Here is a 21,806-nt window from a genome sequence, read left to right as displayed (position 1 = left end):
TCACCCGGTGTCACTCGCCAGGCTGAGCCCCTCACCACCCTCACCCCGGTGTCACTCGCCAGGCCGGGCCCCTCCCCACCCTCATCCTGGTGTCACTCGCCAGGCTGAGCCCCTCACCACCCTCACCCGGCGTCACTCGCCAGGCCGGGCCCCTCCCCACCCTCACCCGGCGTCACTCGCCAGGCCGGGCCCCTCCCCACCCTCACCCGGCGTCACTCACCAGGCCGGGCCCCTCCCCACCCTCACCCGGCGTCACTCGCCAGGCCGGGCCCCTCACCACCCTCACCCGGCGTCACTCGCCAGGCCGGGCCCCTCCCCACCCTCACCCGGTGTCACTCGCCAGGCTGAGCCCTTCACCACCCTCACCCGGCGTCACTCGCCAGGCTGAGCCCCTCCCCACCCTCACCCGGCGTCACTCGCCAGGCCGGGCCCCTCCCCACCCTCACCCGGCGTCACTCGCCAGGCCGGGCCCCTCCCCACCCTCACCCGGCGTCACTCGCCAGGCCGGGCCCCTCCCCACCCTCACCCGGCGTCACTCACCAGGCCGGGCCCCTCACCCCGGCGTCACTCCCTGGCCCCAGCCCCTCCCCATCCCCGGGGCCCCTCACCCCGGCGTCACTCGCCAGGCCGGGCCCCTCCCCACCCTCACCCGGCGTCACTCGCCAGGCCGGGCCCCTCCCCACCCTCACCCGGTGTCACTCGCCAGGCTGAGCCCCTCACCACCCTCACCCCGGTGTCACTCGCCAGGCCGGGCCCCTCCCCACCCTCACCCCGGTGTCACTCGCCAGGCCGGGCCCCTCCCCACCCTCACCCGGTGTCACTCGCCAGGCCGGGCCCCTCCCCACCCTCACCCGGCGTCACTCGCCAGGCCGGGCCCCTCCCCACCCTCACCCGGTGTCACTCGCCAGGCCGGGCCCCTCCCCACCCTCACCCGGCGTCACTCGCCAGGCCGGGCCCCTCCCCACCCTCACCCGGTGTCACTCGCCAGGCTGAGCCCCTCCCCACCCTCACCCGGCGTCACTCGCCAGGCCGGGCCCCTCCCCACCCTCACCCGGCGTCACTCGCCAGGCCGGGCCCCTCCCCACCCTCACCCGGCGTCACTCGCCAGGCCGGGCCCCTCCCCCCCCTCACCCGGCGTCACTCGCCAGGCCGGGCCCCTCCCCACCCTCACCCGGCGTCACTCGCCAGGCCGGGCCCCTCCCCACCCTCACCCGGCGTCACTCGCCAGGCTGAGCCCCTCACCACCCTCACCCGGCGTCACTCGCCAGGCCGGGCCCCTCCCCACCCTCACCCGGTGTCACTCGCCAGGCTGAGCCCCTCACCACCCTCACCCGGCGTCACTCGCCAGGCCGGGCCCCTCCCCACCCTCACCCCAGTGTCACTCGCCAGGCCGGGCCCCTCCCCACCCTCACCCGGTGTCACTCACCAGGCCGGGCCCCTCCCCACCCTCACCCCGGTGTCACTCGCCAGGCCGGGCCCCTCCCCACCCTCACCCCGGTGTCACTCGCCAGGCTGAGCCCCTCACCCCGGCGTCACTCACCAGGCCGGGCCCCTCCCCACCCTCACCCGGCGTCACTCACCAGGCCGTGCCCCTCCCCACCCTCACCCGGCGTCACTCGCCAGGCCGGGCCCCTCCCCACCCTCACCCGGCGTCACTCGCCAGGCCGGGCCCCTCCCCACCCTCACCCGGCGTCACTCGCCAGGCCGGGCCCCTCCCCACCCTCACCCGGTGTCACTCGCCAGGCCGGGCCCCTCCCCACCCTCACCCCGGCGTCACTCCCTGGCTTCAGCCCCTCCCCACCCTCACCCGGTGTCACTCGCCAGGCCGGGCCCCTCCCCACCCTCACCCGGCGTCACTCGCCAGGCCGGGCCCCTCCCCACCCTCACCCGGCGTCACTCGCCAGGCCGGGCCCCTCCCCACCCTCACCCGGCGTCACTCGCCAGGCCGGGCCCCTCCCCACCCTCACCCCGGTGTCACTCGCCAGGCCGGGCCCCTCCCCACCCTCACCCGGTGTCACTCGCCAGGCTGAGCCCGTCACCCGGCGTCACTCGCCAGGCCGGGCCCCTCCCCACCCTCACCCGGCGTCACTCGCCAGACCGAGCCCCTCCCCACCCTCACCCGGCGTCACTCGCCAGGCCGGGCCCCTCCCCACCCTCACCCGGCGTCACTCGCCAGGCCGGGCCCCTCCCCACCCTCACCCGGCGTCACTCGCCAGGCCGGGCCCCTCCCCACCCTCACCCGGCGTCACTCGCCAGGCCGGGCCCCTCCCCACCCTCACCCGGCGTCACTCGCCAGGCCGGGCCCCTCACCCCGGCGTCACTCCCTGGCCCCAGCCCCTCCCCATCCCCGGGGCCCCTCACCCCGGCATCACTCACCAGGCCAGGCCCCTTCCCAACCCACAGGCTGTCCTGCAGGGCAGTGCCGGTGGGAGCTGTCCCCATCTCCTGTGCATGGCTCCTGCCCCCTCCCCCCAAACACAGGGAGCTTTCTTGACTTGATGGCTGAGGTTAGAGGTTGAAGGAGTCACCCAAGGCCCCCTAGAGAGCGCGGTGACAGCCTGGAGCCCCTGCTGTGGGCAGGGCCGTGCCGTGCCGTGCCGTGCCATAGGCAGGGGGGCTGCCCGTGCTGTGCTGTGGGGCAGTGGGTGGCCATGCCGTGGGGCAGGGCCTGGCCATGCTGTGGGCAGCGAGGTGGCTGTGCCGTGCTGTAGGGCAGGGGGCTGGCCATGCCGTGGGTGGCGGGGCTGGGCTGGCCGTGCCGTGGGCGGGGGGGGGCTGCCTGTGCTGTGCTGTTGGGCGGTGGGTGGCCGTGCTGTGGGGCAGGGCCTGGCCGTGCTGTGGGGTCGTGGGTGGCTGTGCTGTGGGGCAGGGCCTGGCCGTGTTGTGGGCGGCGGGGCTGGCCGTGCCGTGCTGTAGGGCAGGGGCTGGCCGTGCCGTGCTGTAGGGCAGGGGCTGGCCGTGCCATGCTGTGGGACAGTGGGTGGCCGTGCTGTGCCATGGGGCAGGGGCTGGCCGTGCCATGGGCGGTGGGGCTGGGCTGGCCGTGCCGTGCTGTGGGACAGTGGGTGGCCGTGCTGTGCCGTGGGGCAGGGGCTGGCTGTGCTGTGGGGCGGTGGGTGGCCGTGCTGTGGGGCAGGGCCTGGCCATGCTGTGGGCGGCGAGGCTGGCCGTGCCGTGCTGTAGGGCAGGGGCTGGCTGTGCCGTGCTGTGGGACAGTGGGTGGCCGTGCTGTGCCGTGGGGCAGGAGCTGGCTGTGCTGTGGGGCGGTGGGTGGCCGTGCCGTGGGGCAGGGCCTGGCCATGCTGTGGGCGGCGGGGCTGGCTGTGCCGTGCCGTGCTGTGGGACAGTGGGTGGCTGGGCTGTGCTGTGCCGTGGGGCAGGGGCTGGCCGTGCCGTGTGCTTTGCCGCAGGGGAGGCGCTGGGCTGTCCCCCAGCTCCCTGTCTCTGCAGGTGCGGGACCGCTTCGTCAGTGACCTGGCCTTCGAGCAGATCACGCTGGAGTCGGAACGGATCCGGCTCTTCAGGGAGTTCCTCCAGGTGGTGGAGGTGAGCAGGGGGCAGGGCCTGGACCCAGCCGGGTGTGGGGACGACAGGGCCGTGCTCTGGGTGGCAAGAGGATCCGGGGCCCTGTGTGGAGGGGGCAGGGCTGTGCCCTGGGGGCGGGGGGGGGCTCTGGGGCCCTGCGTGGAGGGGGCAGGGCTGTGCCCGGGAGGGTTGGGGGGGGGCTCTGGGGCCCTGTGTGGAAGGGGCAGGGCTGTGCCCTGGGGGCGGGGGGGGGGCTCTGGGGCCCTGCGTGGAGGGGGCAGGGCTGTGCCCGGGAGGGGGGGGGGGGGCGCTGGGGCCCGGTGTGGAGGGGGCAGGGCTGTGCCCGGGGGGGGGGGGGGGGGCTCTGGGGCCCTGTGTGGAAGGGGCAGGGCTGTGCCCTGGGGGGGGGGGGGGGGGCTCTGGGGCCCTGTGTGGAGGGGGCAGGGCTGTGCCCGGGAGGGTGGGGGGGGGCTCTGGGGCCCTGTGTGGAGGGGGCAGGGCTGTGCCCTGGGGGCGGGGGGGGGCTCTGGGGCCCGGCGTGGAGGGGGCAGGGCTGTGCCCGGGAGGGGGGGGGGGCTCTGGGGCCCTGTGTGGAGGGGGCATGGCTGTGCCCTGGGGGCGGGGGGGGGGCTCTGGGGCCCTGTGTGGAGGGGGCAGGGCTGTGCCCTGGGGGCGGGGGGGGGCGGGGCTCTGGGGCCCTGTGTGGAGGGGGCAGGGCTGTGCCCTGGGGGCGGGGGGGGGGCTCTGGGGCCCTGTGTGGAGAGGGCAGGGCTGTGCCCGGGAGGGTGGGGGTGGGGGCTCTGGGGCCCTGTGTGGAGGGGGCAGGGCTGTGCCCTGGGGGCGGGGGGGGGGCGGGGCTCTGGGCCCTGTGTGGAGGGGGCAGGGCTGTGCCCGGGAGGGTGGGCGGGGGGGCTCTGGGGCCCTGTGTGGAGGGGGCAGGGCTGTGCCCCAAGGTGGGGTAGGGGCTCTGGGTCCCATATGGAGGGGATGGCAGCTCTTGGGGCTACCCACTATCTCCTTCCCACCTGACTGTGCCTTGAGTGGCCCCTACCCCGTGGGGCCCGCAGGGCTGGGGCCTGACGGCCTGTGGCTCTGTGCCCCCCAGAACGAGTGCCAGCACTACCACGCCAAGGCCAAGAAACACGCCAAGAGAGGCAGGAAGCACCACCGGAAGCGTTCGCAGTCGGTGAGGGCCAGGGCCGGGGTCGGGGGACCGGGCGGCTGGAGCAGGGCGAGGGTCTGGGCCTGTCTGCTGGGCTCACGCAGAGCCAGGCCTGCGGGCAGGGGGCTGGAGCTGGGTCTGCACCCCGGATGCCCATTGGTGCTGGCGGACAGGGGTAGGGAGAGCAGGGGATTTCAGGCCCGTCAGGTCCTGCTCCGTGGGATTCGCTGGGGCGAGGGGGGGCCAGCCTGGGCCACGTTAACCCCCCCTCCCCTCCCCGCCAGGGCTCAGAGTCGGAGCTCGAGGCCCAGCACCAGCGGGCCCAGAAGAGGAGGAAGCGGAATCCCTCGGAGTCCGGTTCGGAGCTCTCCTCCTCGCCCGGCTCAGGTGGGCGCCGGGGCTGCCCTGGCAGGTGGGCGGGACGGGGTGACTGGGTCCCCTGGCGCCTGCCTGATGCCCCCTCTGCCCGCAGATCTCAGCTCCCGCAAGGCCAGGAAACAGAAGAAGAAAAGCAAGAAGAGGAGGCACAAATCGGTGAGTGCAGCGGGCGAGGGACGGTGCCAAGCCGGGGGTGGCGAGGGCGCTGGTGGAATCCCCCCCTGAGCCCCAGCCACTGTGTTACAGAACAGCCCCCAGAGCGAGGGCGAGCGGGGCAGGAAGGGGAAGGAGAAGGAGCCGGAGCGGGCAGAGGGCCGACGGCGCTCCCCCCAGCGCAGCCTCAAGAGGGAGAAGGTAAGTGGGGGGTAGGGGAGGTGCAAATCCTGGCTTTGGGGGGCAAGACAGAGGTGGGGGTCGGAGGGGCTAGAGGCAGGTGTGGGCCAGGATGGCAGCAGTGGGGCAGGCAGGGGGGTCGGACGCTGGCTGTGGTGCAGGTTCCAAGACAGGCAATGGGGCAGGACACCGGCTGTGGGGCAGGCAGGGAGGTCGGGCGTTGGATGTGGTGTAGGTTGCAGGGCAAGCAATGGGGCAGGACACCGGTTGTGGGGCAGGCAGGGGGGTCGGGCGTTGGATGTGGTGTAGGTTGCAGGGCAAGCAATGGGGCAGGACACCGGCTGTGGGGCAGGCAGGGAGGTCGGGCGTTGGATGTGGTGTAGGTTGCAGGGCAAGCAATGGGACAGGACACCGGCTGTGGGGCAGGCAGGGGGGTCGGACGCCGGCAGTGGGGCATGGATGCCAGCTGCGGAGCAGGCAGGGAGCAGGCAGGCTGCCCCCCAATCTCTCTCCCTGTCCCCACACAGAGCGTCTGGGACACGTCGGACAGCGAGCCGAGCGAGGGCGAGCTGGAGAAGCGGCGTCGGACACTGCTGCAGCAGCTGGACGACGATCAGTAGCCAGGTCTGCGGGACTGTCGCTCAGCTGGGGCTCCCTCAGCTCCCCACCCCTCTCCCCAGCCTGGGGAGAGGCTCCGGACAGCTCGATGCGGGCGGGGGGCTCCTGAGAGAGCAGAGAGGGGGCCCCGCTCCACCCAGGACTCCTTCCCCCCATCCCTGCGGATCCCCCCCGCACCTGAGGACCCATCGCCCCTGGGGCTGCTGTGACCACCTCTGCTTGGCTGGCCCCTCGGCGCTCAGAGGACCGGCCCCAGGACAGCGGCGCTTTGGAGGGGGTTCGAATGCGGCTCTCACAGGTGGTTCTGTGGCTGCGCTGAGGATCATGGGTGCCTGGGGCGCCCTGCGGGGTTGGCTGCGGGGGCGTGTGCTGCTGAGTAGCCGGGACCCTCGGCCTGCTCGTACTCTGGGAATTAAAGGGGTTTTTAAAATAATATTTATAAATGTGGCCTGGCGGCTGCCATCTCATCATACATTGCACATGTCCAGACTGGCCTGGCCCAGCCCCCAAGGAGCTGACGGGGGGTGGGCTCTGTCATGTGACAGGGAATTGGCTGCACCCCCCCAGGCCTCTGCTGAGCGCAGGCCCCATCACCCTTGGCCCAGTGCAAGGAGCTGAGCCCGATGGCCGCATGGGATCCAAGCCTGGGGGCTGTTCAGGGCCGGAGCCCCCTGGGGTTGGGGGCTGACATGGAGCCTCCCCTGGCAGAGTGCAGCTGGCAGGCTTGGCCTGTTGGTGCTGGGGTGGGCATGCAGGTGCCTGCTCAACTCCAGGCCGTTGGGAGCCCCAAGGAGCTGGGAAATGGGGCCCACACTGGGAGATCAAACCTCCTTGTGGGGAGCAGACCCCTGAGAAGAGGCAGGAGGCCGGCTCTGGTGGTCTCCAGCCCTGGGGCTTGTGCCAGCCCCGCGTGGGGTCGTAGGGCACAGAGGGGGGCACTGGGTATAGAAAACCCTAAACACCAACCAGGGAGGGGAGCTTGGCCACCCCAGAGACAAACGCCCTCCCAGGTGGCCTTGGCTGCACCCGCAGGTGTACAGGGCTCGGCTCATGGGATGTCACAGCTTGGCCTTGGGCCCCACCTATGCACTGGGGGAACCAACCTGCCCCACTTCCATCATCGCTGGTTTCACCCATGAGTGCGTCGGAGCCAGGCCAGTCCTGGTGGCTGCAGCTCCCTGCCCCCTAGGCTCTAGCTACCCCCCCACATGCTGCGAGGGGAGGGTGAGGTGCTGGGTAAGCTTCCCCAGCATCAATGCAGGCTGAGCACAGCTCACAGCCTGGCTTTCCCAGGCCGCAGCTGGGTGTTTCCGTGGGCTTGCCCGGCGTTAGGAACGGTGCACAGCAGGCAGCACACAACAGTCAGTATATTTCACATGTACAAAAAGTCACACTTAGCTACAGAGCGCTGATGGCGAGGCTGAACCCAGTGGGGGGGGCAGCGGCCCTGCTCCAGCCACTGCCTGGGCCTTGGTCCCTTTTGTTCCAATAGTGTTCGTGTAGCCCTGGGCACTGGGGCAGCAGCTCAAGGCCCAGGGCTGCGAGTGAGACAGGAAGGGTGTGGGGTAAAGTGCTGGTCTGCTCTGAAAAACACCCCGGGCCGAGGGTGGGAAAGTGTGTGTGGGGGGGGGGGGCTGATTCCCAGCGCAGCTCCCTTATGGGGTTCGGGACAGCCTCCCATGCTGCTGGCCACCGACGGACGAGGACGAGCGTGTGGATTAGGAGCTCTTCCAGGCAGGGCACAGCTGCTGATGGGGGCAGGGTGAGGGCTGAGGCCTTGTGCCACGACTGTGATGGGGGTGAGTGTCTTTGGTTTAGTGGCTGCCACAGAACGTGTCCCCAAGGCCCACTAGCATTGCTGCCAGGCTGCTGACATGCCCTCCCCCAAGCTGGAGCTGAAACGGGGTTGCAGATTTTTTTTCACAGCCGGAGAGCTCAAGGGATTTTGTTTGGTTCAGGTGGCTGGACCAGGGCCCACGGGGGCACTTCACCGCTGTGTCCCACCAAAGTGCCAGGAGCCCTGCAGCAAGCCCTCTGCCCTGCACTGGCTGTGGGCCAGGGGGGGGTCAGTTCCTCCAAGAGACTCTCCTGGGGGTGGGCAGTGTCAGGTCAGAGCAGAGAGGCACCAGGCATGGCAGACCCCAGCAAGTTGGCGCAGAGCAGAACGAACGAGAAGGGTGAGTACAGCCATTGCTTTGCCAAGGAGACAGGCGCCAAGGCCCTGTGCAGGGTGCATCAGTGCCCACTGCACGTAGTATTTGGTCTGGCTTTTTCGCTACAGAAGAGCGGGCCCGTTTGTCAGGGCAGGCCCTGGCTGAGAATGGGGGCAGGGCACACCAAGGCTCTAGCCCACCTTTAAGGACTGGCCTTGAGGCGCGGCAAGGAGGAGGCATGACGGCTCGATACCGGGGAGGCAGGGTCAGAAGAACATCCCTGGTGCCGGGGAGGCTCCGGCCCTAGCTTGGATGGTGTTACTCCAGCCTCAGGGGTGAAGTTAATTCAAGTCCAAATTGCAGTGGAAGCTGGTACCCAACTCCCTGCAGGATCCTGGCCTCCCCCCTAGCTGGGCCACATCTGCCCCAGAGAGGGGCGGTCCTGCTGGGCTGGAGCCACCAGGCATGGCCGGAGCTGCCCCTGGGGGGACACAGCAGGCTGGGCTGGCCTAGAGAGGGAGGAAGGCTTTTGTTTAGGAAAGGCCGTGTGTCGCAGCGGTTCCTGGCCCCGGGCACAGCATTACCAGTGTCAGCCATACCCAGCCCTGGCACCGCCGCTCCCCCCCCCGGGCCCGCAATGGGAAATCGGCCCATGGGAGGTGCAAGGTGTAGCCCCAGTGGGTGTTGTGCCTGCGGAAGGCCGGGGCGCTCACCTGGCCAGAAGCTGCCTGGCTGGGAGCCGCTTGGCTTTGATGCTGGAACATCACTGCCGGAGGTTATTTAACCAGCCACGGCTGCCGAGCAGGCCGGGCCGGCTTCCCCAGCATGCTCCCTGCAGCGCCCCTTCCAGGCCAGGGGCCGCCCCACGGGGCCAGCTGCTGCCTATGCGGCAGTGGGCTGGAGCGTTTCCCAGTGGCTGGGAATGAGGCAGGGTGGGGAGTGGGCTGGCTGCAGCTGCTGCCAAAGGCTGGACCAGCCCAGTCCCCCGGGCTCCTGCAGGATGTGTGGGTGGGGGGAAGTCAGTCTAACACTGCCCCCCAAGACTCAGGGGCCCCCAAACCCAGCATCACGGCCACTTGAGCCTAAGTGCCAGGGGTTTCTGCAGCTGCCAGTGATGCCGGGGGTCTCCCCTGCCCGCCAGCAGCGCCTGCCAGTCCTGTCCGCGAGCCTGGCTCCTTCCTTGCCCCGGAGGTGCAGGCACTCGCTAATACTGTCGCTCTAAGGCACTTCCCAAGGCACAGAGCCAGCCGCGCCCGAGGTCCCTTTGCTCCTTCAGTGCGGCGTCGGGGCAGGGGGCGGGAGGGGCAGGCCAGAGGCCCCTGGGGAGAGTCCCCGCAGATGGGTCTGGGCTCCGGCTGGCAGCGTTAGCCCGTCTGAGTGGCCGGGAGTGAAGATCTGTGCAGGGGAGAGAGAGGGTGTTAGGGATGGGGGGGCAGAGGCAGCTACTGAGAGGTGCCCAACGCTGGGGGGGTGACTGCAGCCATCCGCCCCTTCCGTCCTGCAGCAGCATCTCCTTTGCTCCAGGCTGGTGAGACCAGGGATCCCGCCCAGCAGACGCCACACCTGCTTTGCACGGCTGGGAAAAATCAGCCCCTGGCAGCACCCTCTGTGCTCTGGCTGCAGAGTCCTGGCTGGGCAGCTGCAGGCAGCACCCTGGGGTGGGGCACTGAGCCAGGCTGCAGGGGGCTTTGTCCAGCAGCGCTGGCCGCGCAGGGCTGATTTAGGCAGAAGTGACAACAGCTTAGAGCTGCGGGGGGGGGGGGGGGTGTCCCTTATCCTTGGCCCTGGCCCAGGACCTAGAGGCAGATTGTTCTTGCTGGTGGGATGAGACAGAAACAAATGGGGGGGGGGCTCAGAGCCAAGCCTCTGGCAGGTTGGAGTCACCTCTCCCGCTCTGATGGGCAGGACCATGCCCCGTTCCAGAGCTGGGAAGCCCCGAAGGCCAGGGGGAGGGAGATGCCATCTCCGGGGGGGGGGGAGGCTGGGTTAGGGGTTCGACCTCCTTGCTTCATCATGTTAAGGGCTGTGACCCCGTTTCACCCCCCCCAACGCATGACCCCACTCCCATCCCCAGAACAGGGTACGGCCGCTCACTGTGCTGTGACCCAGCAAACTCACTCCACAGAGGGGCAGTGTCAGGTAGGAGCAGCCACTGAGATGGATTCTGCAGCCCACCCACCCCCAAAGCCCCCAGCCCCCCACATCCAGCGTTGGCCTCAGCACCTTCCTCCTGATACACAGCCTATCCCCACGGCTCCACCAACGCCACTCCATGCACTGGGGCAATGAGCCAGTGCATCACTGCACGTCCCCCCCCATGCAGACACCGAGCCCCCGGGGGGGGTGTATTTAGTAAACTACTGTGTTAGCATCGAGGGCGCATTCTCCGGGATGGGGGTGCATGCAGTGCCAGGGTGGGTGCCCAGCAGCACAGGTGTGTGGCCATCAGTGGGGGGCGGGGGGGGAGATGCAGACAGGGCGCTCCGTCCGGGGGCAGGACGGGGGGGGTGCATGCAGTGCCAGGCTGGGTGCCGGTCAGCACAGGGCGTGGCAGTCGGTGGGGGGGCGGATGCAGACAGGGAGCTCCGTGCGGGGGCAGGATGGGGGGGTGCATGCAGTGCCAGGCTGGGTGCCGGTCAGCACAGGGCGTGCAGGACGGGATGCTCCGTCCGGGGCCATGCACGGGGAGCAGGGCAGGGGCGATACCTTGGCAGGGCATTAGTGCCCGGGGCTAACAGTTAGACTCATCGTGGTGGGACGGGTCGCAGAAGAACCTAGAGCCCCGTTTGGCGGATCGGGCCGTGAAGGGGACACTCTTCAGCACTGCAGACGTTTGACAGAGACGCGCGTCAAAGCCCGCACGGCTGCGCCCATCCCGTCCCGCCACCCCAGGGAGCAGCCAGCAGGGACTGAGGCTCAGCAAGCCCCTGGCAGAGCCACGGGCGTCCCTGGCTGGCGGCTAGCAGCACCTCAGGGTCGGCGCTGCACACGCCCGTGGCACGAGATGGCTCCTGCCCCAAGCCAGCGTCCAACCAACCAGACGTGGCACCGCAAGGGGCACCCAGCAGGGCAGGGGCAGAACCGGGAACAGGACCCAGGCATCCTGAGGCCTGGCCCGGAGCCCCAACCGCTTGGCCATGCTGCCTCAGGGGCTACCCCATCACCCGGGGGAGGGCGGACACCTACCCGTGATGATGTCCTCGATGGCCCCATCCTTGCCCTCGTAGACGGGCCGGTGCTCCTTGGCCTGGCGCCGGCGCAGCTCTGCGATCAACTCCTGCTGCTGCCACTTGTTCCGCTGTAACGGGCACGGGGGGGGGTGAAGGGCTGGGGAAAGGAGACCCCCCCGAGACGGATCCCACCCGGCCTGTACTTCCCCCCCACCCCGGGGCTGACCCCACCCGGCCTGTCCTGCCCTCCACCGGGGCTGACCCCACCCAGCCTGTACCATACTTCCCCCCCCCCGCCCCGGGGCTGACCCTGCCGAGCCTGTACCGTACTCCCCCCTCCGCCCTGAGGCTTATCCCCCTGCCGGAGCTGACCCCACCCAGCCTGTACCATACTCCCCCCCCCACCCCGGGGCTGACCCTGCCGAGCCTGTACCGTACTTCCCCCCCGCCCTGGGGCTGATCCCCCCCCCGCCAGGGCTGATCCTGCCCGGCCTGTACTCCCCCTGCCGGGGCTGACCCCGCCAAGCCTGTACCGTACCCCCCCCCGGGGCTGATCCCACCTGTAATCCCCCCACTGCTCCAGGCAGATCCATCCTGCTCCCCCATAACTTCCTCCCGCCCAACCCCCCGACACCCTTCCAGGTCTGCAGGATGGGAGCAGCGCCACTGTGGGTGCATGTGTCCTGTCCCTGCATCCCCCCCCATGGAAGAGAGCACAATTCATGATCCCGGCCCCCCACAGCCATGATACCCCTTCCTGGGACCGGCCTTTGGCTTTGTCCTTGTACCGCTGGGCTCAACAGGTGAAGTGCCATAGGGCTGTGGGGGGGGGGGGGGCTCCAGGTTGTCCCCCCATCCTTACCAGCCCCCCCCCCACCTTCTCCAGCTTCTTGGCCTCTTGAGCCAGCATCTTCTCCCGCAGCACCTCCTCCTGCTTCTTCCGTTGCTCGTTCTCCTGCTCTGCGTCCTGCCGGCACAACGGGGGGGGGGGGGGTTAACAGGGCAGAGAGCTGGACCACGGCCCTGCTGATGCCAGGTCAGTCAGGGCCTGAGGGCTCGCGACGTTGGGGGGCAGCTGGCAGGAGCAAGCCGGGCACCACGGATGGGGCAGCAGGGCTGGGCATGGCAGCCGGGCTGGGTCCAGGAGCAGCAAGGCGGCCAGGGAGGTGCCGAGGACGTGGCTCTAGCGGCCGAGGCAGCCGCTTCCCGTGTGGGACAATGGCAGGAAGGGGCCTGCTGCTGTGGCCTGAACTCAGCCCCAGGTGCAGAGCGGGGGGGGGGGGGGGGGGGGGGGCCCGGAGGGCCGGATCTTCAGGGAGCTCCACTCACCTTGTAGGAGCGGATGAAGCGGACAAAGACGGGGAAGAACACGGAGGGGGGCATCGTCTTGGGGCTCTCGCCAAAGTAGCGCACGACCGTGTTGTAGGCGTCCTGTCAAACAGGATCTTAGCAAACTCCCCATGCCCCCCCCAACCCCCAAGGCGCATCGCTGCGCCAGCCTGAGAGCCAGAATTTCAAATGCTGTGGCGTGCAAAATACCATCCGGTCCCACGTGGGACATGCACCCAGTTCTGGTGCACAGTGCATATGCACAGGGCACACCTAGCCGCACGCTGGCCCTGCGTACAGGACCCGCCTGGCTGCACGCTGGATGTGCACGCAGTTCTGGTGCACAGTGCATGTGCACAGCTCCCATCTGGCTGCACACTGGACCTGCGTACAGGTCCCGCCTGGCTGCACGCTGGATGTGCACGCAGTTCTGGTGCACAGCGCGTGCGCACAGCTCCTGCCTAGCTGCATGCGCACGCAGTTCTGGTGTACAGTGCATGTGCATAGCACACACCCAGCCGCACGCTGGACCTGCGTACAGGACCCGCCTGGCTGCACGCTGGATGTGCATGCAGTTCTGGTGCACAGCGCGTGTGAACAGCTCCCGCCTGGCTGCACGCTGGATGTGCACGCAGTTCCGGTGCACAGCGCGTGTGAACAGCTCCCGCCTGGCTGCACGCTGGATGTGCACGCAGTTCTGGTGCACAGCGCGTGTGAACAGTGCACATCCAGCCACACAGGTCTGCCCCAAGAGCATTTCTTAGCACCTGGTTTTTAGTCACAAGTCCCACAACTCAACCGATAGACCCGGGGCATAAGAAACTGCTTGCCCCGGGGCCCTGCTTCAGCCTGTGACCCTGAGCTCGTTGGGTGCTTGTGGGGTCCTGAGGAGGAGTCGTGGGGAGAACCCCATGCCTGGGCTCTGCTGCTCACTCCATAGGCTGCCCCGCTACAATCTCAGCCCCTGCAAGGGAAAGGAGACCCCCCGCCCCCCAAGACAGATCCTGCTGCTGAGACCCTGGCAGGATGCTCTGCCCTGCTGCACTGGGCCAGCCGCTGGAGAGTGGTGCCCCCCTGAGCTGTCCCGCCCTGCCCCACCCCGCCCCCAGCCTCTCCCCCACCCCCTCACCTCCGCCGTCTTGGCGTCCTTCTGCAGCTTCTCCAGCCGGCCCTCGCTGGCGCTCAGGAAGCTGCGCAGGACGCTGTTGTCGTGAATGCTGCACTCCCGCCGGATCAGGTCCATGCCGCGCCCCAGCTCCTTTACGTCCAGCAGCACGTTCTCCAGAGACACTGCGGGGCACAACGGGGGGGTGGGGGTGACATAACCTTATTCCCAGATTTGGACCTTAGCGTCCAAAATATGGGGGTTAGCATGGAAGCCTCCAAGCTTAGTTACCAGCTTGGACCTGGTACTTGCTGCCACCACCCAAAAAATTAGAGTGTTTTGGGGCACTCTGGTCCCCCTGAAAAACCTTCCCTGGGGACCCCAAGACTCAAATCCCTTGAGTCTCACAACAAAGGGAAATAATCCTATTTCCCTTCCCCCCTCCAGGTGCTCCTGGAGAGATACACAGACACAAGCTCTGTGAAACTGCACAGAGACTCCCCCCTCTCTGTTCCCAATCCTGGAAACAAAAAGTATTTTCCTCTTCACCCAGAGGAAATGCCAAATCAGGCTAGCAATCCAACACACAGCTCTCCCCTGATTTCTTCCTCCCACCAATTCCCTGGTGAGTACAGACTCAATTTCCCTGAAGTAAAGAAAAACTCCAACAGGTCTTAAAAGAAAGCTTTATATAAAAAAGAAAGAAAAAATACAAATGTTCTCTCTGTATTAAGATGATACAACACAGGGTCAATTGCTTAAAAGAATATTGAATAAACAGCCTTATTCAAAAAGAATACAAATCAAAGCACTCCAGCACTTATATTCATGCAAATACCAAAGAAAAGAAACCATATAACTTACTATCTGATCTCTTTGTCCTTACACTTAGAAACAGAAGACTAGAAAGTAGAAAGTACTTCTCCAAAGCTCAGAGGAAACAGGCAGACAGACAAAAGACTCCGAGACACACTTCCCTCCACCCAAAGTTGAAAAAATCCAGTTTCCTGATTGGTTCTCTGGTCAGGTGTTTCAGGTGAAAGAGACATTAACCCTTAGCTATCTGTTTATGACACGCCCCCCAAATTGCAGACAGTGGGGAAGCTCACTGGCGGCAATTTCCTTCTAGAACTTGAAAATAAACAGATTAATACAACACATGCACCTTTACATATACTACTAAGTATATAACTAACAGACTTTTACATTTTAAGAACACTTTTTAACTACTGGATTATGGGAAACTCTCACGGGAGAGTGCATCAGCAACTTTGTTAGAAGCTCCTGTGATGTGTTGAATTTCAAAATCAAAATCTTGGAGAGCTAAACTCCAACGAAGAAGTTTCTTGTTGTTCCCCTTGGCAGTATGAAGCCACTTTAGTGCAGCATGGTCAGTTTGTAGTTTGAACCGCCGTCCCCAAACATATGGGCGTAGCTTTTCCAGGGCGTACACAATGGCATAGCATTCCTTTTCACTGACTGACCAGTGACTTTCCCTCTCAGACAGTTTCTTGCTGAGAAACACGACAGGATGGAAGTTGTGATCTGTTGCTTCCTGCATGAGTACTGCTCCTATACCACGCTCAGATGCATCCGTGGTTACTAGGAATGGCTTGTCAAAGTCCGGGGCCCTGAGCACAGGGTCCGACATGAGCGTTGCCTTAAGCTGGGTAAAGGCTTTTTGACACTCATTAGTCCACTTAACGGCATTTGGCTGGGTCTTTTTGGTTAGGTCGGTCAATGGGGCAGCGATTTGGCTGTAGTGTGGTACAAATCGCCTGTAGTATCCGGCCAAGCCTAAGAAGGATTGGACCTGTTTCTTTGACCTTGGGACAGGCCACTTTTGGATAGCATCCACCTTGGCCTGTAGGGGGTTTATGGTTCCTCGACCCACCTGGTGCCCCAGGTAAGTCACTCTGTTTTGGCCTATTTGACACTTTTTGGCCTTAACAGTTAGTCCTGCCTGCCTGATGCGCTCAAAGACCTTTTCCAGGTGGAGTAGGTGTTCGGGCCAGGAGTCTGAAAAAATGGCCACATCATCGAGGTAGGCAACTGCAAATTCTCCCAGTCCAGCTAGTAGACCGTCTACCAGCCTCTGGAAGGTGGCGGGTGCATTTCGAAGGCCGAAAGGAAGGACATTGAATTCATACACCCCCGTATGGGTGACGAATGCTGACCTCTCCTTGGCAGGTTCATCTAGCGGTACTTGCCAGTACCCCTTGGTTAAGTCTATGGTAGAGATGAACTGGGCACGTCCCAACTTTTCCAATAGCTCATTAGTACGTGGCATTGGATAGTTGTCCGGACGAGTTACAGCATTTAGCTTACGGTAGTCCACGCAGAAGCGTATTTCCCCATCTGGTTTGGGTACCAGAACCACTGGAGATGCCCATGCACTGGTAGATGGGCGGATTATACCCATCTGTAGCATGTTCTGGATCTCCCGTTCTATAGCAGCTTGGGCATGAGGAGACACTCGGTAGGGTGGGGTTCTGATTGGGTGAGCATTACCTGTATCAATGGAGTGGTATGCCCGTTCAGTCCGTCCTGGGGTGGCTGAGAACAATGGGGCGAAGCTAGTGCACAGCTCCTTGATTTGTTGCCGCTGCAGACGTTCCAGGGTGGTTGAGAGGTTCACCTCTTCCACGCCACCGTCTTTTTTTCCGTCGTAGTAGACACCGTCAGGCCACTCAGCATCATCTCCCTGGACTGTAAACTGACAAACCTGTAAGTCTCTAGAATAGAAAGGCTTGAGAGAATTAACATGGTACACTTTAGGCTTTAGTGAGGAATTGGGAAATGCTATGAGGTAGTTTACAGCTCCCAGGCGCTCTTGGACCGTGAATGGCCCTTCCCATGATGCTTCCATCTTATGGGCCTGTTGCGCCTTCAAGACCATAACCTGGTCTCCTACCTTGAAGGAACGTTCTCTGGCATGTCTGTCATACCAGGCCTTTTGCTCTTCTTGAGCATCCTTTAGGTTCTCTCTAGCAAGGGCTAAAGAGTGTCGGAGGGTGCTTTGTAGGTTGCTTACAAAGTCCAGAATGTTAGTTCCTGGAGAAGGCGTAAACCCCTCCCATTGCTGTTTCACCAACTGTAATGGCCCCTTAACCTCGTGACCATACACAAGTTCAAATGGTGAAAACCCTAAACTGGGATGTGGTACAGCCCTGTAGGCAAAGAGCAACTGCTGCAACACTAGGTCCCAATTATTGGAGAATTCGTTGATGAATTTTTTTATCATGGCCCCCAAAGTTCCATTGAACCTTTCCACCAGGCCATTGGTTTGATGGTGGTACGGGGTGGCAACCAAGTGATTCACCCCATGAGTTTCCCACAGTTTTTCCATGGTCCCTGCCAGGAAATTAGACCCTGAATCTGTAAGGATGTCAGAGGGCCAACCTACCCTGGCAAAGATGTCTGTTAGGGCCAGGCACACAGTGTTAGCCCTGGTGTTGCCTAGAGCTACTGCTTCTGGCCATCGGGTAGCAAAGTCCACTAAAGTCAGTACGTACTGCTTTCCTCTGGGCGTCTTTTTTGGGAAAGGGCCCAGAATATCCACAGCTACTCGCTGAAATGGGACCTCAATTATGGGGAGTGGCTGGAGAGGGGCCTTGACCTGGTCTTGAGGCTTACCTACTCTTTGGCATACCTCACAAGACCGGACATACTTGGCAACATCCTTGCCCATCCCCTCCCAGTGGAAGGACTTCCCCACCCGGTCCTTGGTTCTGTTCACCCCAGCATGGCCACTGGGATGATCATGGGCTAAGCTTAAGAGCTTCCCCCGGTACTTAGTTGGAACCACCAACTGTTTTTTGCGGCTGCCATTCTTCCCGGTGTCCACCAGAAAGAATTTCCTTGTATAAAAGTCCTTGGTCTATAACAAACCGGGATCGATTAGAAGAGCTAAGAGGCGGTGGGGTGCTCCGTGCCGCCGCCCAAGCTTTCTGAAGGCTGTCATCTGCTTCCTGCTCAGCCTGGAACTGTTCCCTTGAGGCTGGGGTCACCAGTTCTTCCTCAGACTGTGGACCTGGGCTTGGTCCCTCTGGAAGCGATGTAGGTGATGGGGTTGTTTCCGTTGCTGGTGAACCGCTCTCCGCTGGTGCACCTGAGGGTATTTCAGGCTCTGGCTGAGCCTTTTGGGTATGGCTGTCTGTTGTTTCTGCCAGTTCTGGCTCGCTGGCGCCCTCTGGCGTTGAGTTTGAAGATGTGGTTGCAATCGCTGGTGCTGGTTGCTGTTCCAGTTCCGGGCCTGGGACTGGAGATGCTGTGGCTGTTTCAGTGGTAGGCATGGAATCCGGGTCCACTGCCTCTGTCTGGGTCTCTGGTAACACAGACGGGGCCTCTGTGGACGGCTCAGGAACAGGAATGGGTCTGGAAGCTTGCCTGGTTTGGCTACGGGTAACCATTCCCACTCTCTTGGCCCGCCTCACCTGGTTGGCCAAGTCTTCCCCCAGTAGCATGGGGATAGGATAATTGTCATAGACTGCAAAAGTCCACATTCCTGACCAGCCTTTGTACTGGACAGGCAGTTGAGCTGTAGGCAAGTCTACAGCTTGTGACATGAAGGGGTAAATTGTAACTTTGGCCTTTGGGTTGATGAATTTGGGGTCAACGAAGGATTGGTGGATAGCTGACACTTGTGCCCCCGTGTCTCTCCACGCAGTAACCTTCTTTCCGCCCACTCTCAAATTTTCCCTTCGCTCCAAGGGTATTTGAGAGGCATCCGGGCCTGGGGATCTTTGGTGTGATGGTGGTGTAATGAATTGCACTCGCATGGTGTTCTTGGGACAGTTGGCCTTGATATGTCCCGCTTCATTACACTTAAAGCATCTTCCATCTGATGGGTCACTGGGCCGAGGTGAGTTACTGGAGACTGGTGAGGTTGAAGAGTAGGGTATCTGTGGCTTTACTTGGGTGGTATGGAGGGTCTTTGGCTGTCCTCGGTTGTAGGGTTTATGGTCTGTGTGCCCCCTGGGGTAATCGTTCCCCTTGACAGTAGCTTTTTTGGTTTCTGCCAGTTCCATCCATTTGGCTCCAATCTCCCCCGCCTCAGCGATAGTTTTGGGATTTCTGTCTTGTATGTACCGGGTGATGTCTTCAGGAACACCATCCAAGAACTGCTCCATTTGTATGAGGAGGTTCACTTCTTCCAAGGTTTGAATGTTGTTTCCTGTTAACCAGGCCTCATAGTTTTTTGCAATGTAGTAGGCGTGTTTGGGAAATGACACCTCTGGTTTCCATTTTTGGGTTCTGAAGCGCCGACGGGCATGATCTGGGGTTATCCCCATCCTGTATCTGGCCTTGGTTTGAAAAAGTTTATAGTCATTCATTTGCGGCTTGGGCATTTCAGCTGCCACCTCTGCTAAAGGTCCACTGAGGTGTGGCCTTAATTCTACCATGTACTGGTCTTCGGGGATGCTGTACCCAAGACAGGCTCTTTCAAAATTTTCCAAGAAGGCCTCGGTGTCATCACCTGCCTTGTAGGTGGGAAATTTCCTGTGCTGTGGAGCAATAATGGGCGATGGGTTGTTAGGATTGGCTGGAGTCTGTTGCTTAGCCTTTTCTAATTCCATGGCCTGTTGGTGGGCTTCCCTCTGGAGTTCTATCTGTCTTCTGTGGGCTGCCTCTTCTTCTTCGTGCCTTCTTCTGTGGGCCAACTCTTCTTCTGCTAGTTTTCTTTTGTGTGCTGCCTCTTGGGCTGCCTGTTCTCTTTGGAAGGCTGCCAGTTTGAGGCTTTCTTCCTTTTCTTTTATCTCCATCTCTTTTTGTTTCATTTCCAGTTGTCGCCTGTGTTCAGCTTCTTTGATGTGTTCTTCGGCGTTTCTTTTTGCCTTAGAAGTCATGGTTCCTGTTTTCTTGTGTTGGGGTGCCCTCCGGTGTTTATCTTCTGAACTGCAGGTTCTCTGTTGCCTCCTGAAGTCTGCCTAGCAACAGTGCTTTTTTCCTTTTCTCTCTCTAGCTAATGTTCAATTAAGGGAAACCAGAAAAACCACTTTATTTGCATGCATATAAGTGCTGATACTTGCCACCTAATGGGAGGGCTATTGCATGACAAAAGACCCTCAACAGTCTTCTCGCTTAACATGCAAACCACAAACTGCTAGAGAGAGCAGAAAAAAAAATTCTCCCTGGTTCCCTTTTAAAACCAAACTGTTTCTCTCTGCTAAAAAGCCCTTAGCAGAGAAAAGAAAAATATAATATTCCTACTGGCTTCTGGATTCTGTCTATATCCCGCCGCTGCCACTCATGACATAACCTTATTCCCAGATTTGGACCTTAGCGTCCAAAATATGGGGGTTAGCATGGAAGCCTCCAAGCTTAGTTACCAGCTTGGACCTGGTACTTGCTGCCACCACCCAAAAAATTAGAGTGTTTTGGGGCACTCTGGTCCCCCTGAAAAACCTTCCCTGGGGACCCCAAGACTCAAATCCCTTGAGTCTCACAACAAAGGGAAATAATCCTATTTCCCTTCCCCCCTCCAGGTGCTCCTGGAGAGATACACAGACACAAGCTCTGTGAAACTGCACAGAGACTCCCCCCTCTCTGTTCCCAATCCTGGAAACAAAAAGTATTTTCCTCTTCACCCAGAGGAAATGCCAAATCAGGCTAGCAATCCAACACACAGCTCTCCCCTGATTTCTTCCTCCCACCAATTCCCTGGTGAGTACAGACTCAATTTCCCTGAAGTAAAGAAAAACTCCAACAGGTCTTAAAAGAAAGCTTTATATAAAAAAGAAAGAAAAAATACAAATGTTCTCTCTGTATTAAGATGATACAACACAGGGTCAATTGCTTAAAAGAATATTGAATAAACAGCCTTATTCAAAAAGAAGACAAATCAAAGCACTCCAGCACTTATATTCATGCAAATACCAAAGAAAAGAAACCATAGAACTTACTATCTGATCTCTTTGTCCTTACACTTAGAAACAGAAGACTAGAAAGTAGAAAGTACTTCTCCAAAGCTCAGAGGAAACAGGCAGACAGACAAAAGACTCCGAGACACACTTCCCTCCACCCAAAGTTGAAAAAATCCAGTTTCCTGATTGGTTCTCTGGTCAGGTGTTTCAGGTGAAAGAGACATTAACCCTTAGCTATCTGTTTATGACAGGGGGTGAGGGGAAGAGACATCCCCCTCCGCTCAGGACATGCTGCTGGGGGGGGTGTCTGGCTAAAGGGGGCTGCAGCCCCCCCCAGACGGACAAGGTCCCGGCTCTGACAGGGCCTCAGAGAGGGACGGGAGGGGCTTGGCGGCCAGGGGAAGGGAGAGATTTAACCCTCGAGAAAGCCACACCTCCCCCTTGATCGGCCCATGGTGGGTTCAGCCGCTGGAGCATTCCCGGGCCCGGTGGGGGCGGCCAGGGCCGGCCAGGCCAACGGGAAGCGGGGCGAGCTGCAGAGCCCTGTGGGGCTGGCTCTGGGGCCCAGGGATGGAGCCCTGAGACTCCCCAGCCACTGGGGGGGGTGGGCAGGGGTAGCTGCTCTACCTGCTGCTGCCTTCTCCACAAAGTGCAGCTCCTGCCAGAAGGTGGCCAGGTCCGGGTACTTCTCCCGCACGGTCAGCGCGATGAAATGCAGCAGCGTCAGCTTCCGGTCTGTCGACTTGGTGTCCAGCAGCTTCGGGGAGGGGAGCAGAACAAGGGGGGGGTCAGGGCTGCGGTAGGGGGGTGCATGGGGCCTCGCTGGCTTGCACCTGCGCGTGTACACATGCAAATATACACACGTGGAAGTAGCCGCATTAACGTGCACCTCGTGTACAAAGCGTGAGCGCACTAGGGTGCGTGCCCAGATCGGCGTCTGTGCGTGTGCACGGGGTGCACGGCCAGCAGCCTTGACACGCAAGCGGCCCGAAGGCTCCTTACCAGGTCTAGACTCTGCAGCTTGAAGCCGTAGACGCAGCCACGTTTGCTGCTGTTCATGTAGTTGCCCAGGGCCAGGATAATCTGCAGAGGGACCCGCGGGGCAGGGTCAGAGACAAGAAACCAGCCACCAGCCAGAGCCTGCAGGCAGCCCACGTGTCCCCCCAG

At 62.5% G+C, this 21,806-nt stretch overlaps 2 protein-coding genes across 14 annotated transcripts in view; one reads left to right on the top strand and one right to left on the bottom strand.

The window, feature by feature from the left end:
• PRPF40B (pre-mRNA processing factor 40 homolog B) overlaps nucleotides 1-8,014 on the top strand; it is a 37,327-nt gene extending 29,313 nt beyond the window's left edge. For 4 of the 7 annotated variants that reach the window (XM_030554877.1, XM_030554876.1, XM_030554875.1 and 1 more), the window contains 5 exons: nucleotides 3,451-3,546; nucleotides 4,631-4,711; nucleotides 5,160-5,221; nucleotides 5,312-5,419; nucleotides 5,926-8,014. In XM_030554877.1, the coding sequence (XP_030410737.1) occupies nucleotides 3,451-3,546; nucleotides 4,631-4,711; nucleotides 5,160-5,221; nucleotides 5,312-5,419; nucleotides 5,926-6,634 (1,056 nt within the window). In that variant the 3' untranslated portion in view covers nucleotides 6,635-8,014. Of the gene's footprint in view, nucleotides 1-3,450; nucleotides 3,547-4,630; nucleotides 4,712-4,971; nucleotides 5,075-5,159; nucleotides 5,222-5,311; nucleotides 5,420-5,925 lie in introns of all 7 variants that reach the window. The other 3 variants (XM_030554881.1, XM_030554879.1, XM_030554880.1) reach the window with 2 other exon arrangements.
• FMNL3 (formin like 3) overlaps nucleotides 7,366-21,806 on the bottom strand; it is a 57,274-nt gene continuing 42,833 nt past the window's right edge. For 5 of the 7 annotated variants that reach the window (XM_030554868.1, XM_030554872.1, XM_030554870.1 and 2 more), the window contains 7 exons: nucleotides 21,642-21,722; nucleotides 21,267-21,396; nucleotides 13,798-13,958; nucleotides 12,669-12,770; nucleotides 12,202-12,306; nucleotides 11,356-11,467; nucleotides 7,366-9,564 (listed from right to left, as the gene is read on the bottom strand). In XM_030554868.1, coding sequence (XP_030410728.1) covers nucleotides 9,374-9,564; nucleotides 11,356-11,467; nucleotides 12,202-12,306; nucleotides 12,669-12,770; nucleotides 13,798-13,958; nucleotides 21,267-21,396; nucleotides 21,642-21,722 — 882 coding nt within the window. In that variant the 3' untranslated portion in view covers nucleotides 7,366-9,373. Of the gene's footprint in view, nucleotides 9,565-10,875; nucleotides 10,993-11,355; nucleotides 11,468-12,201; nucleotides 12,307-12,668; nucleotides 12,771-13,797; nucleotides 13,959-21,266; nucleotides 21,397-21,641; nucleotides 21,723-21,806 lie in introns of all 7 variants that reach the window. The other 2 variants (XM_030554871.1, XM_030554869.1) reach the window with 2 other exon arrangements.

This window comes from Gopherus evgoodei, chromosome 3, assembly GCF_007399415.2.
Source record: "Gopherus evgoodei ecotype Sinaloan lineage chromosome 3, rGopEvg1_v1.p, whole genome shotgun sequence".
In the NCBI taxonomy this organism is placed as follows: Eukaryota; Metazoa; Chordata; order Testudines; family Testudinidae; genus Gopherus; species Gopherus evgoodei.
Note: the sequence above shows the minus strand (reverse complement) of the source record. Positions and strands in the feature narration are given on the sequence as shown.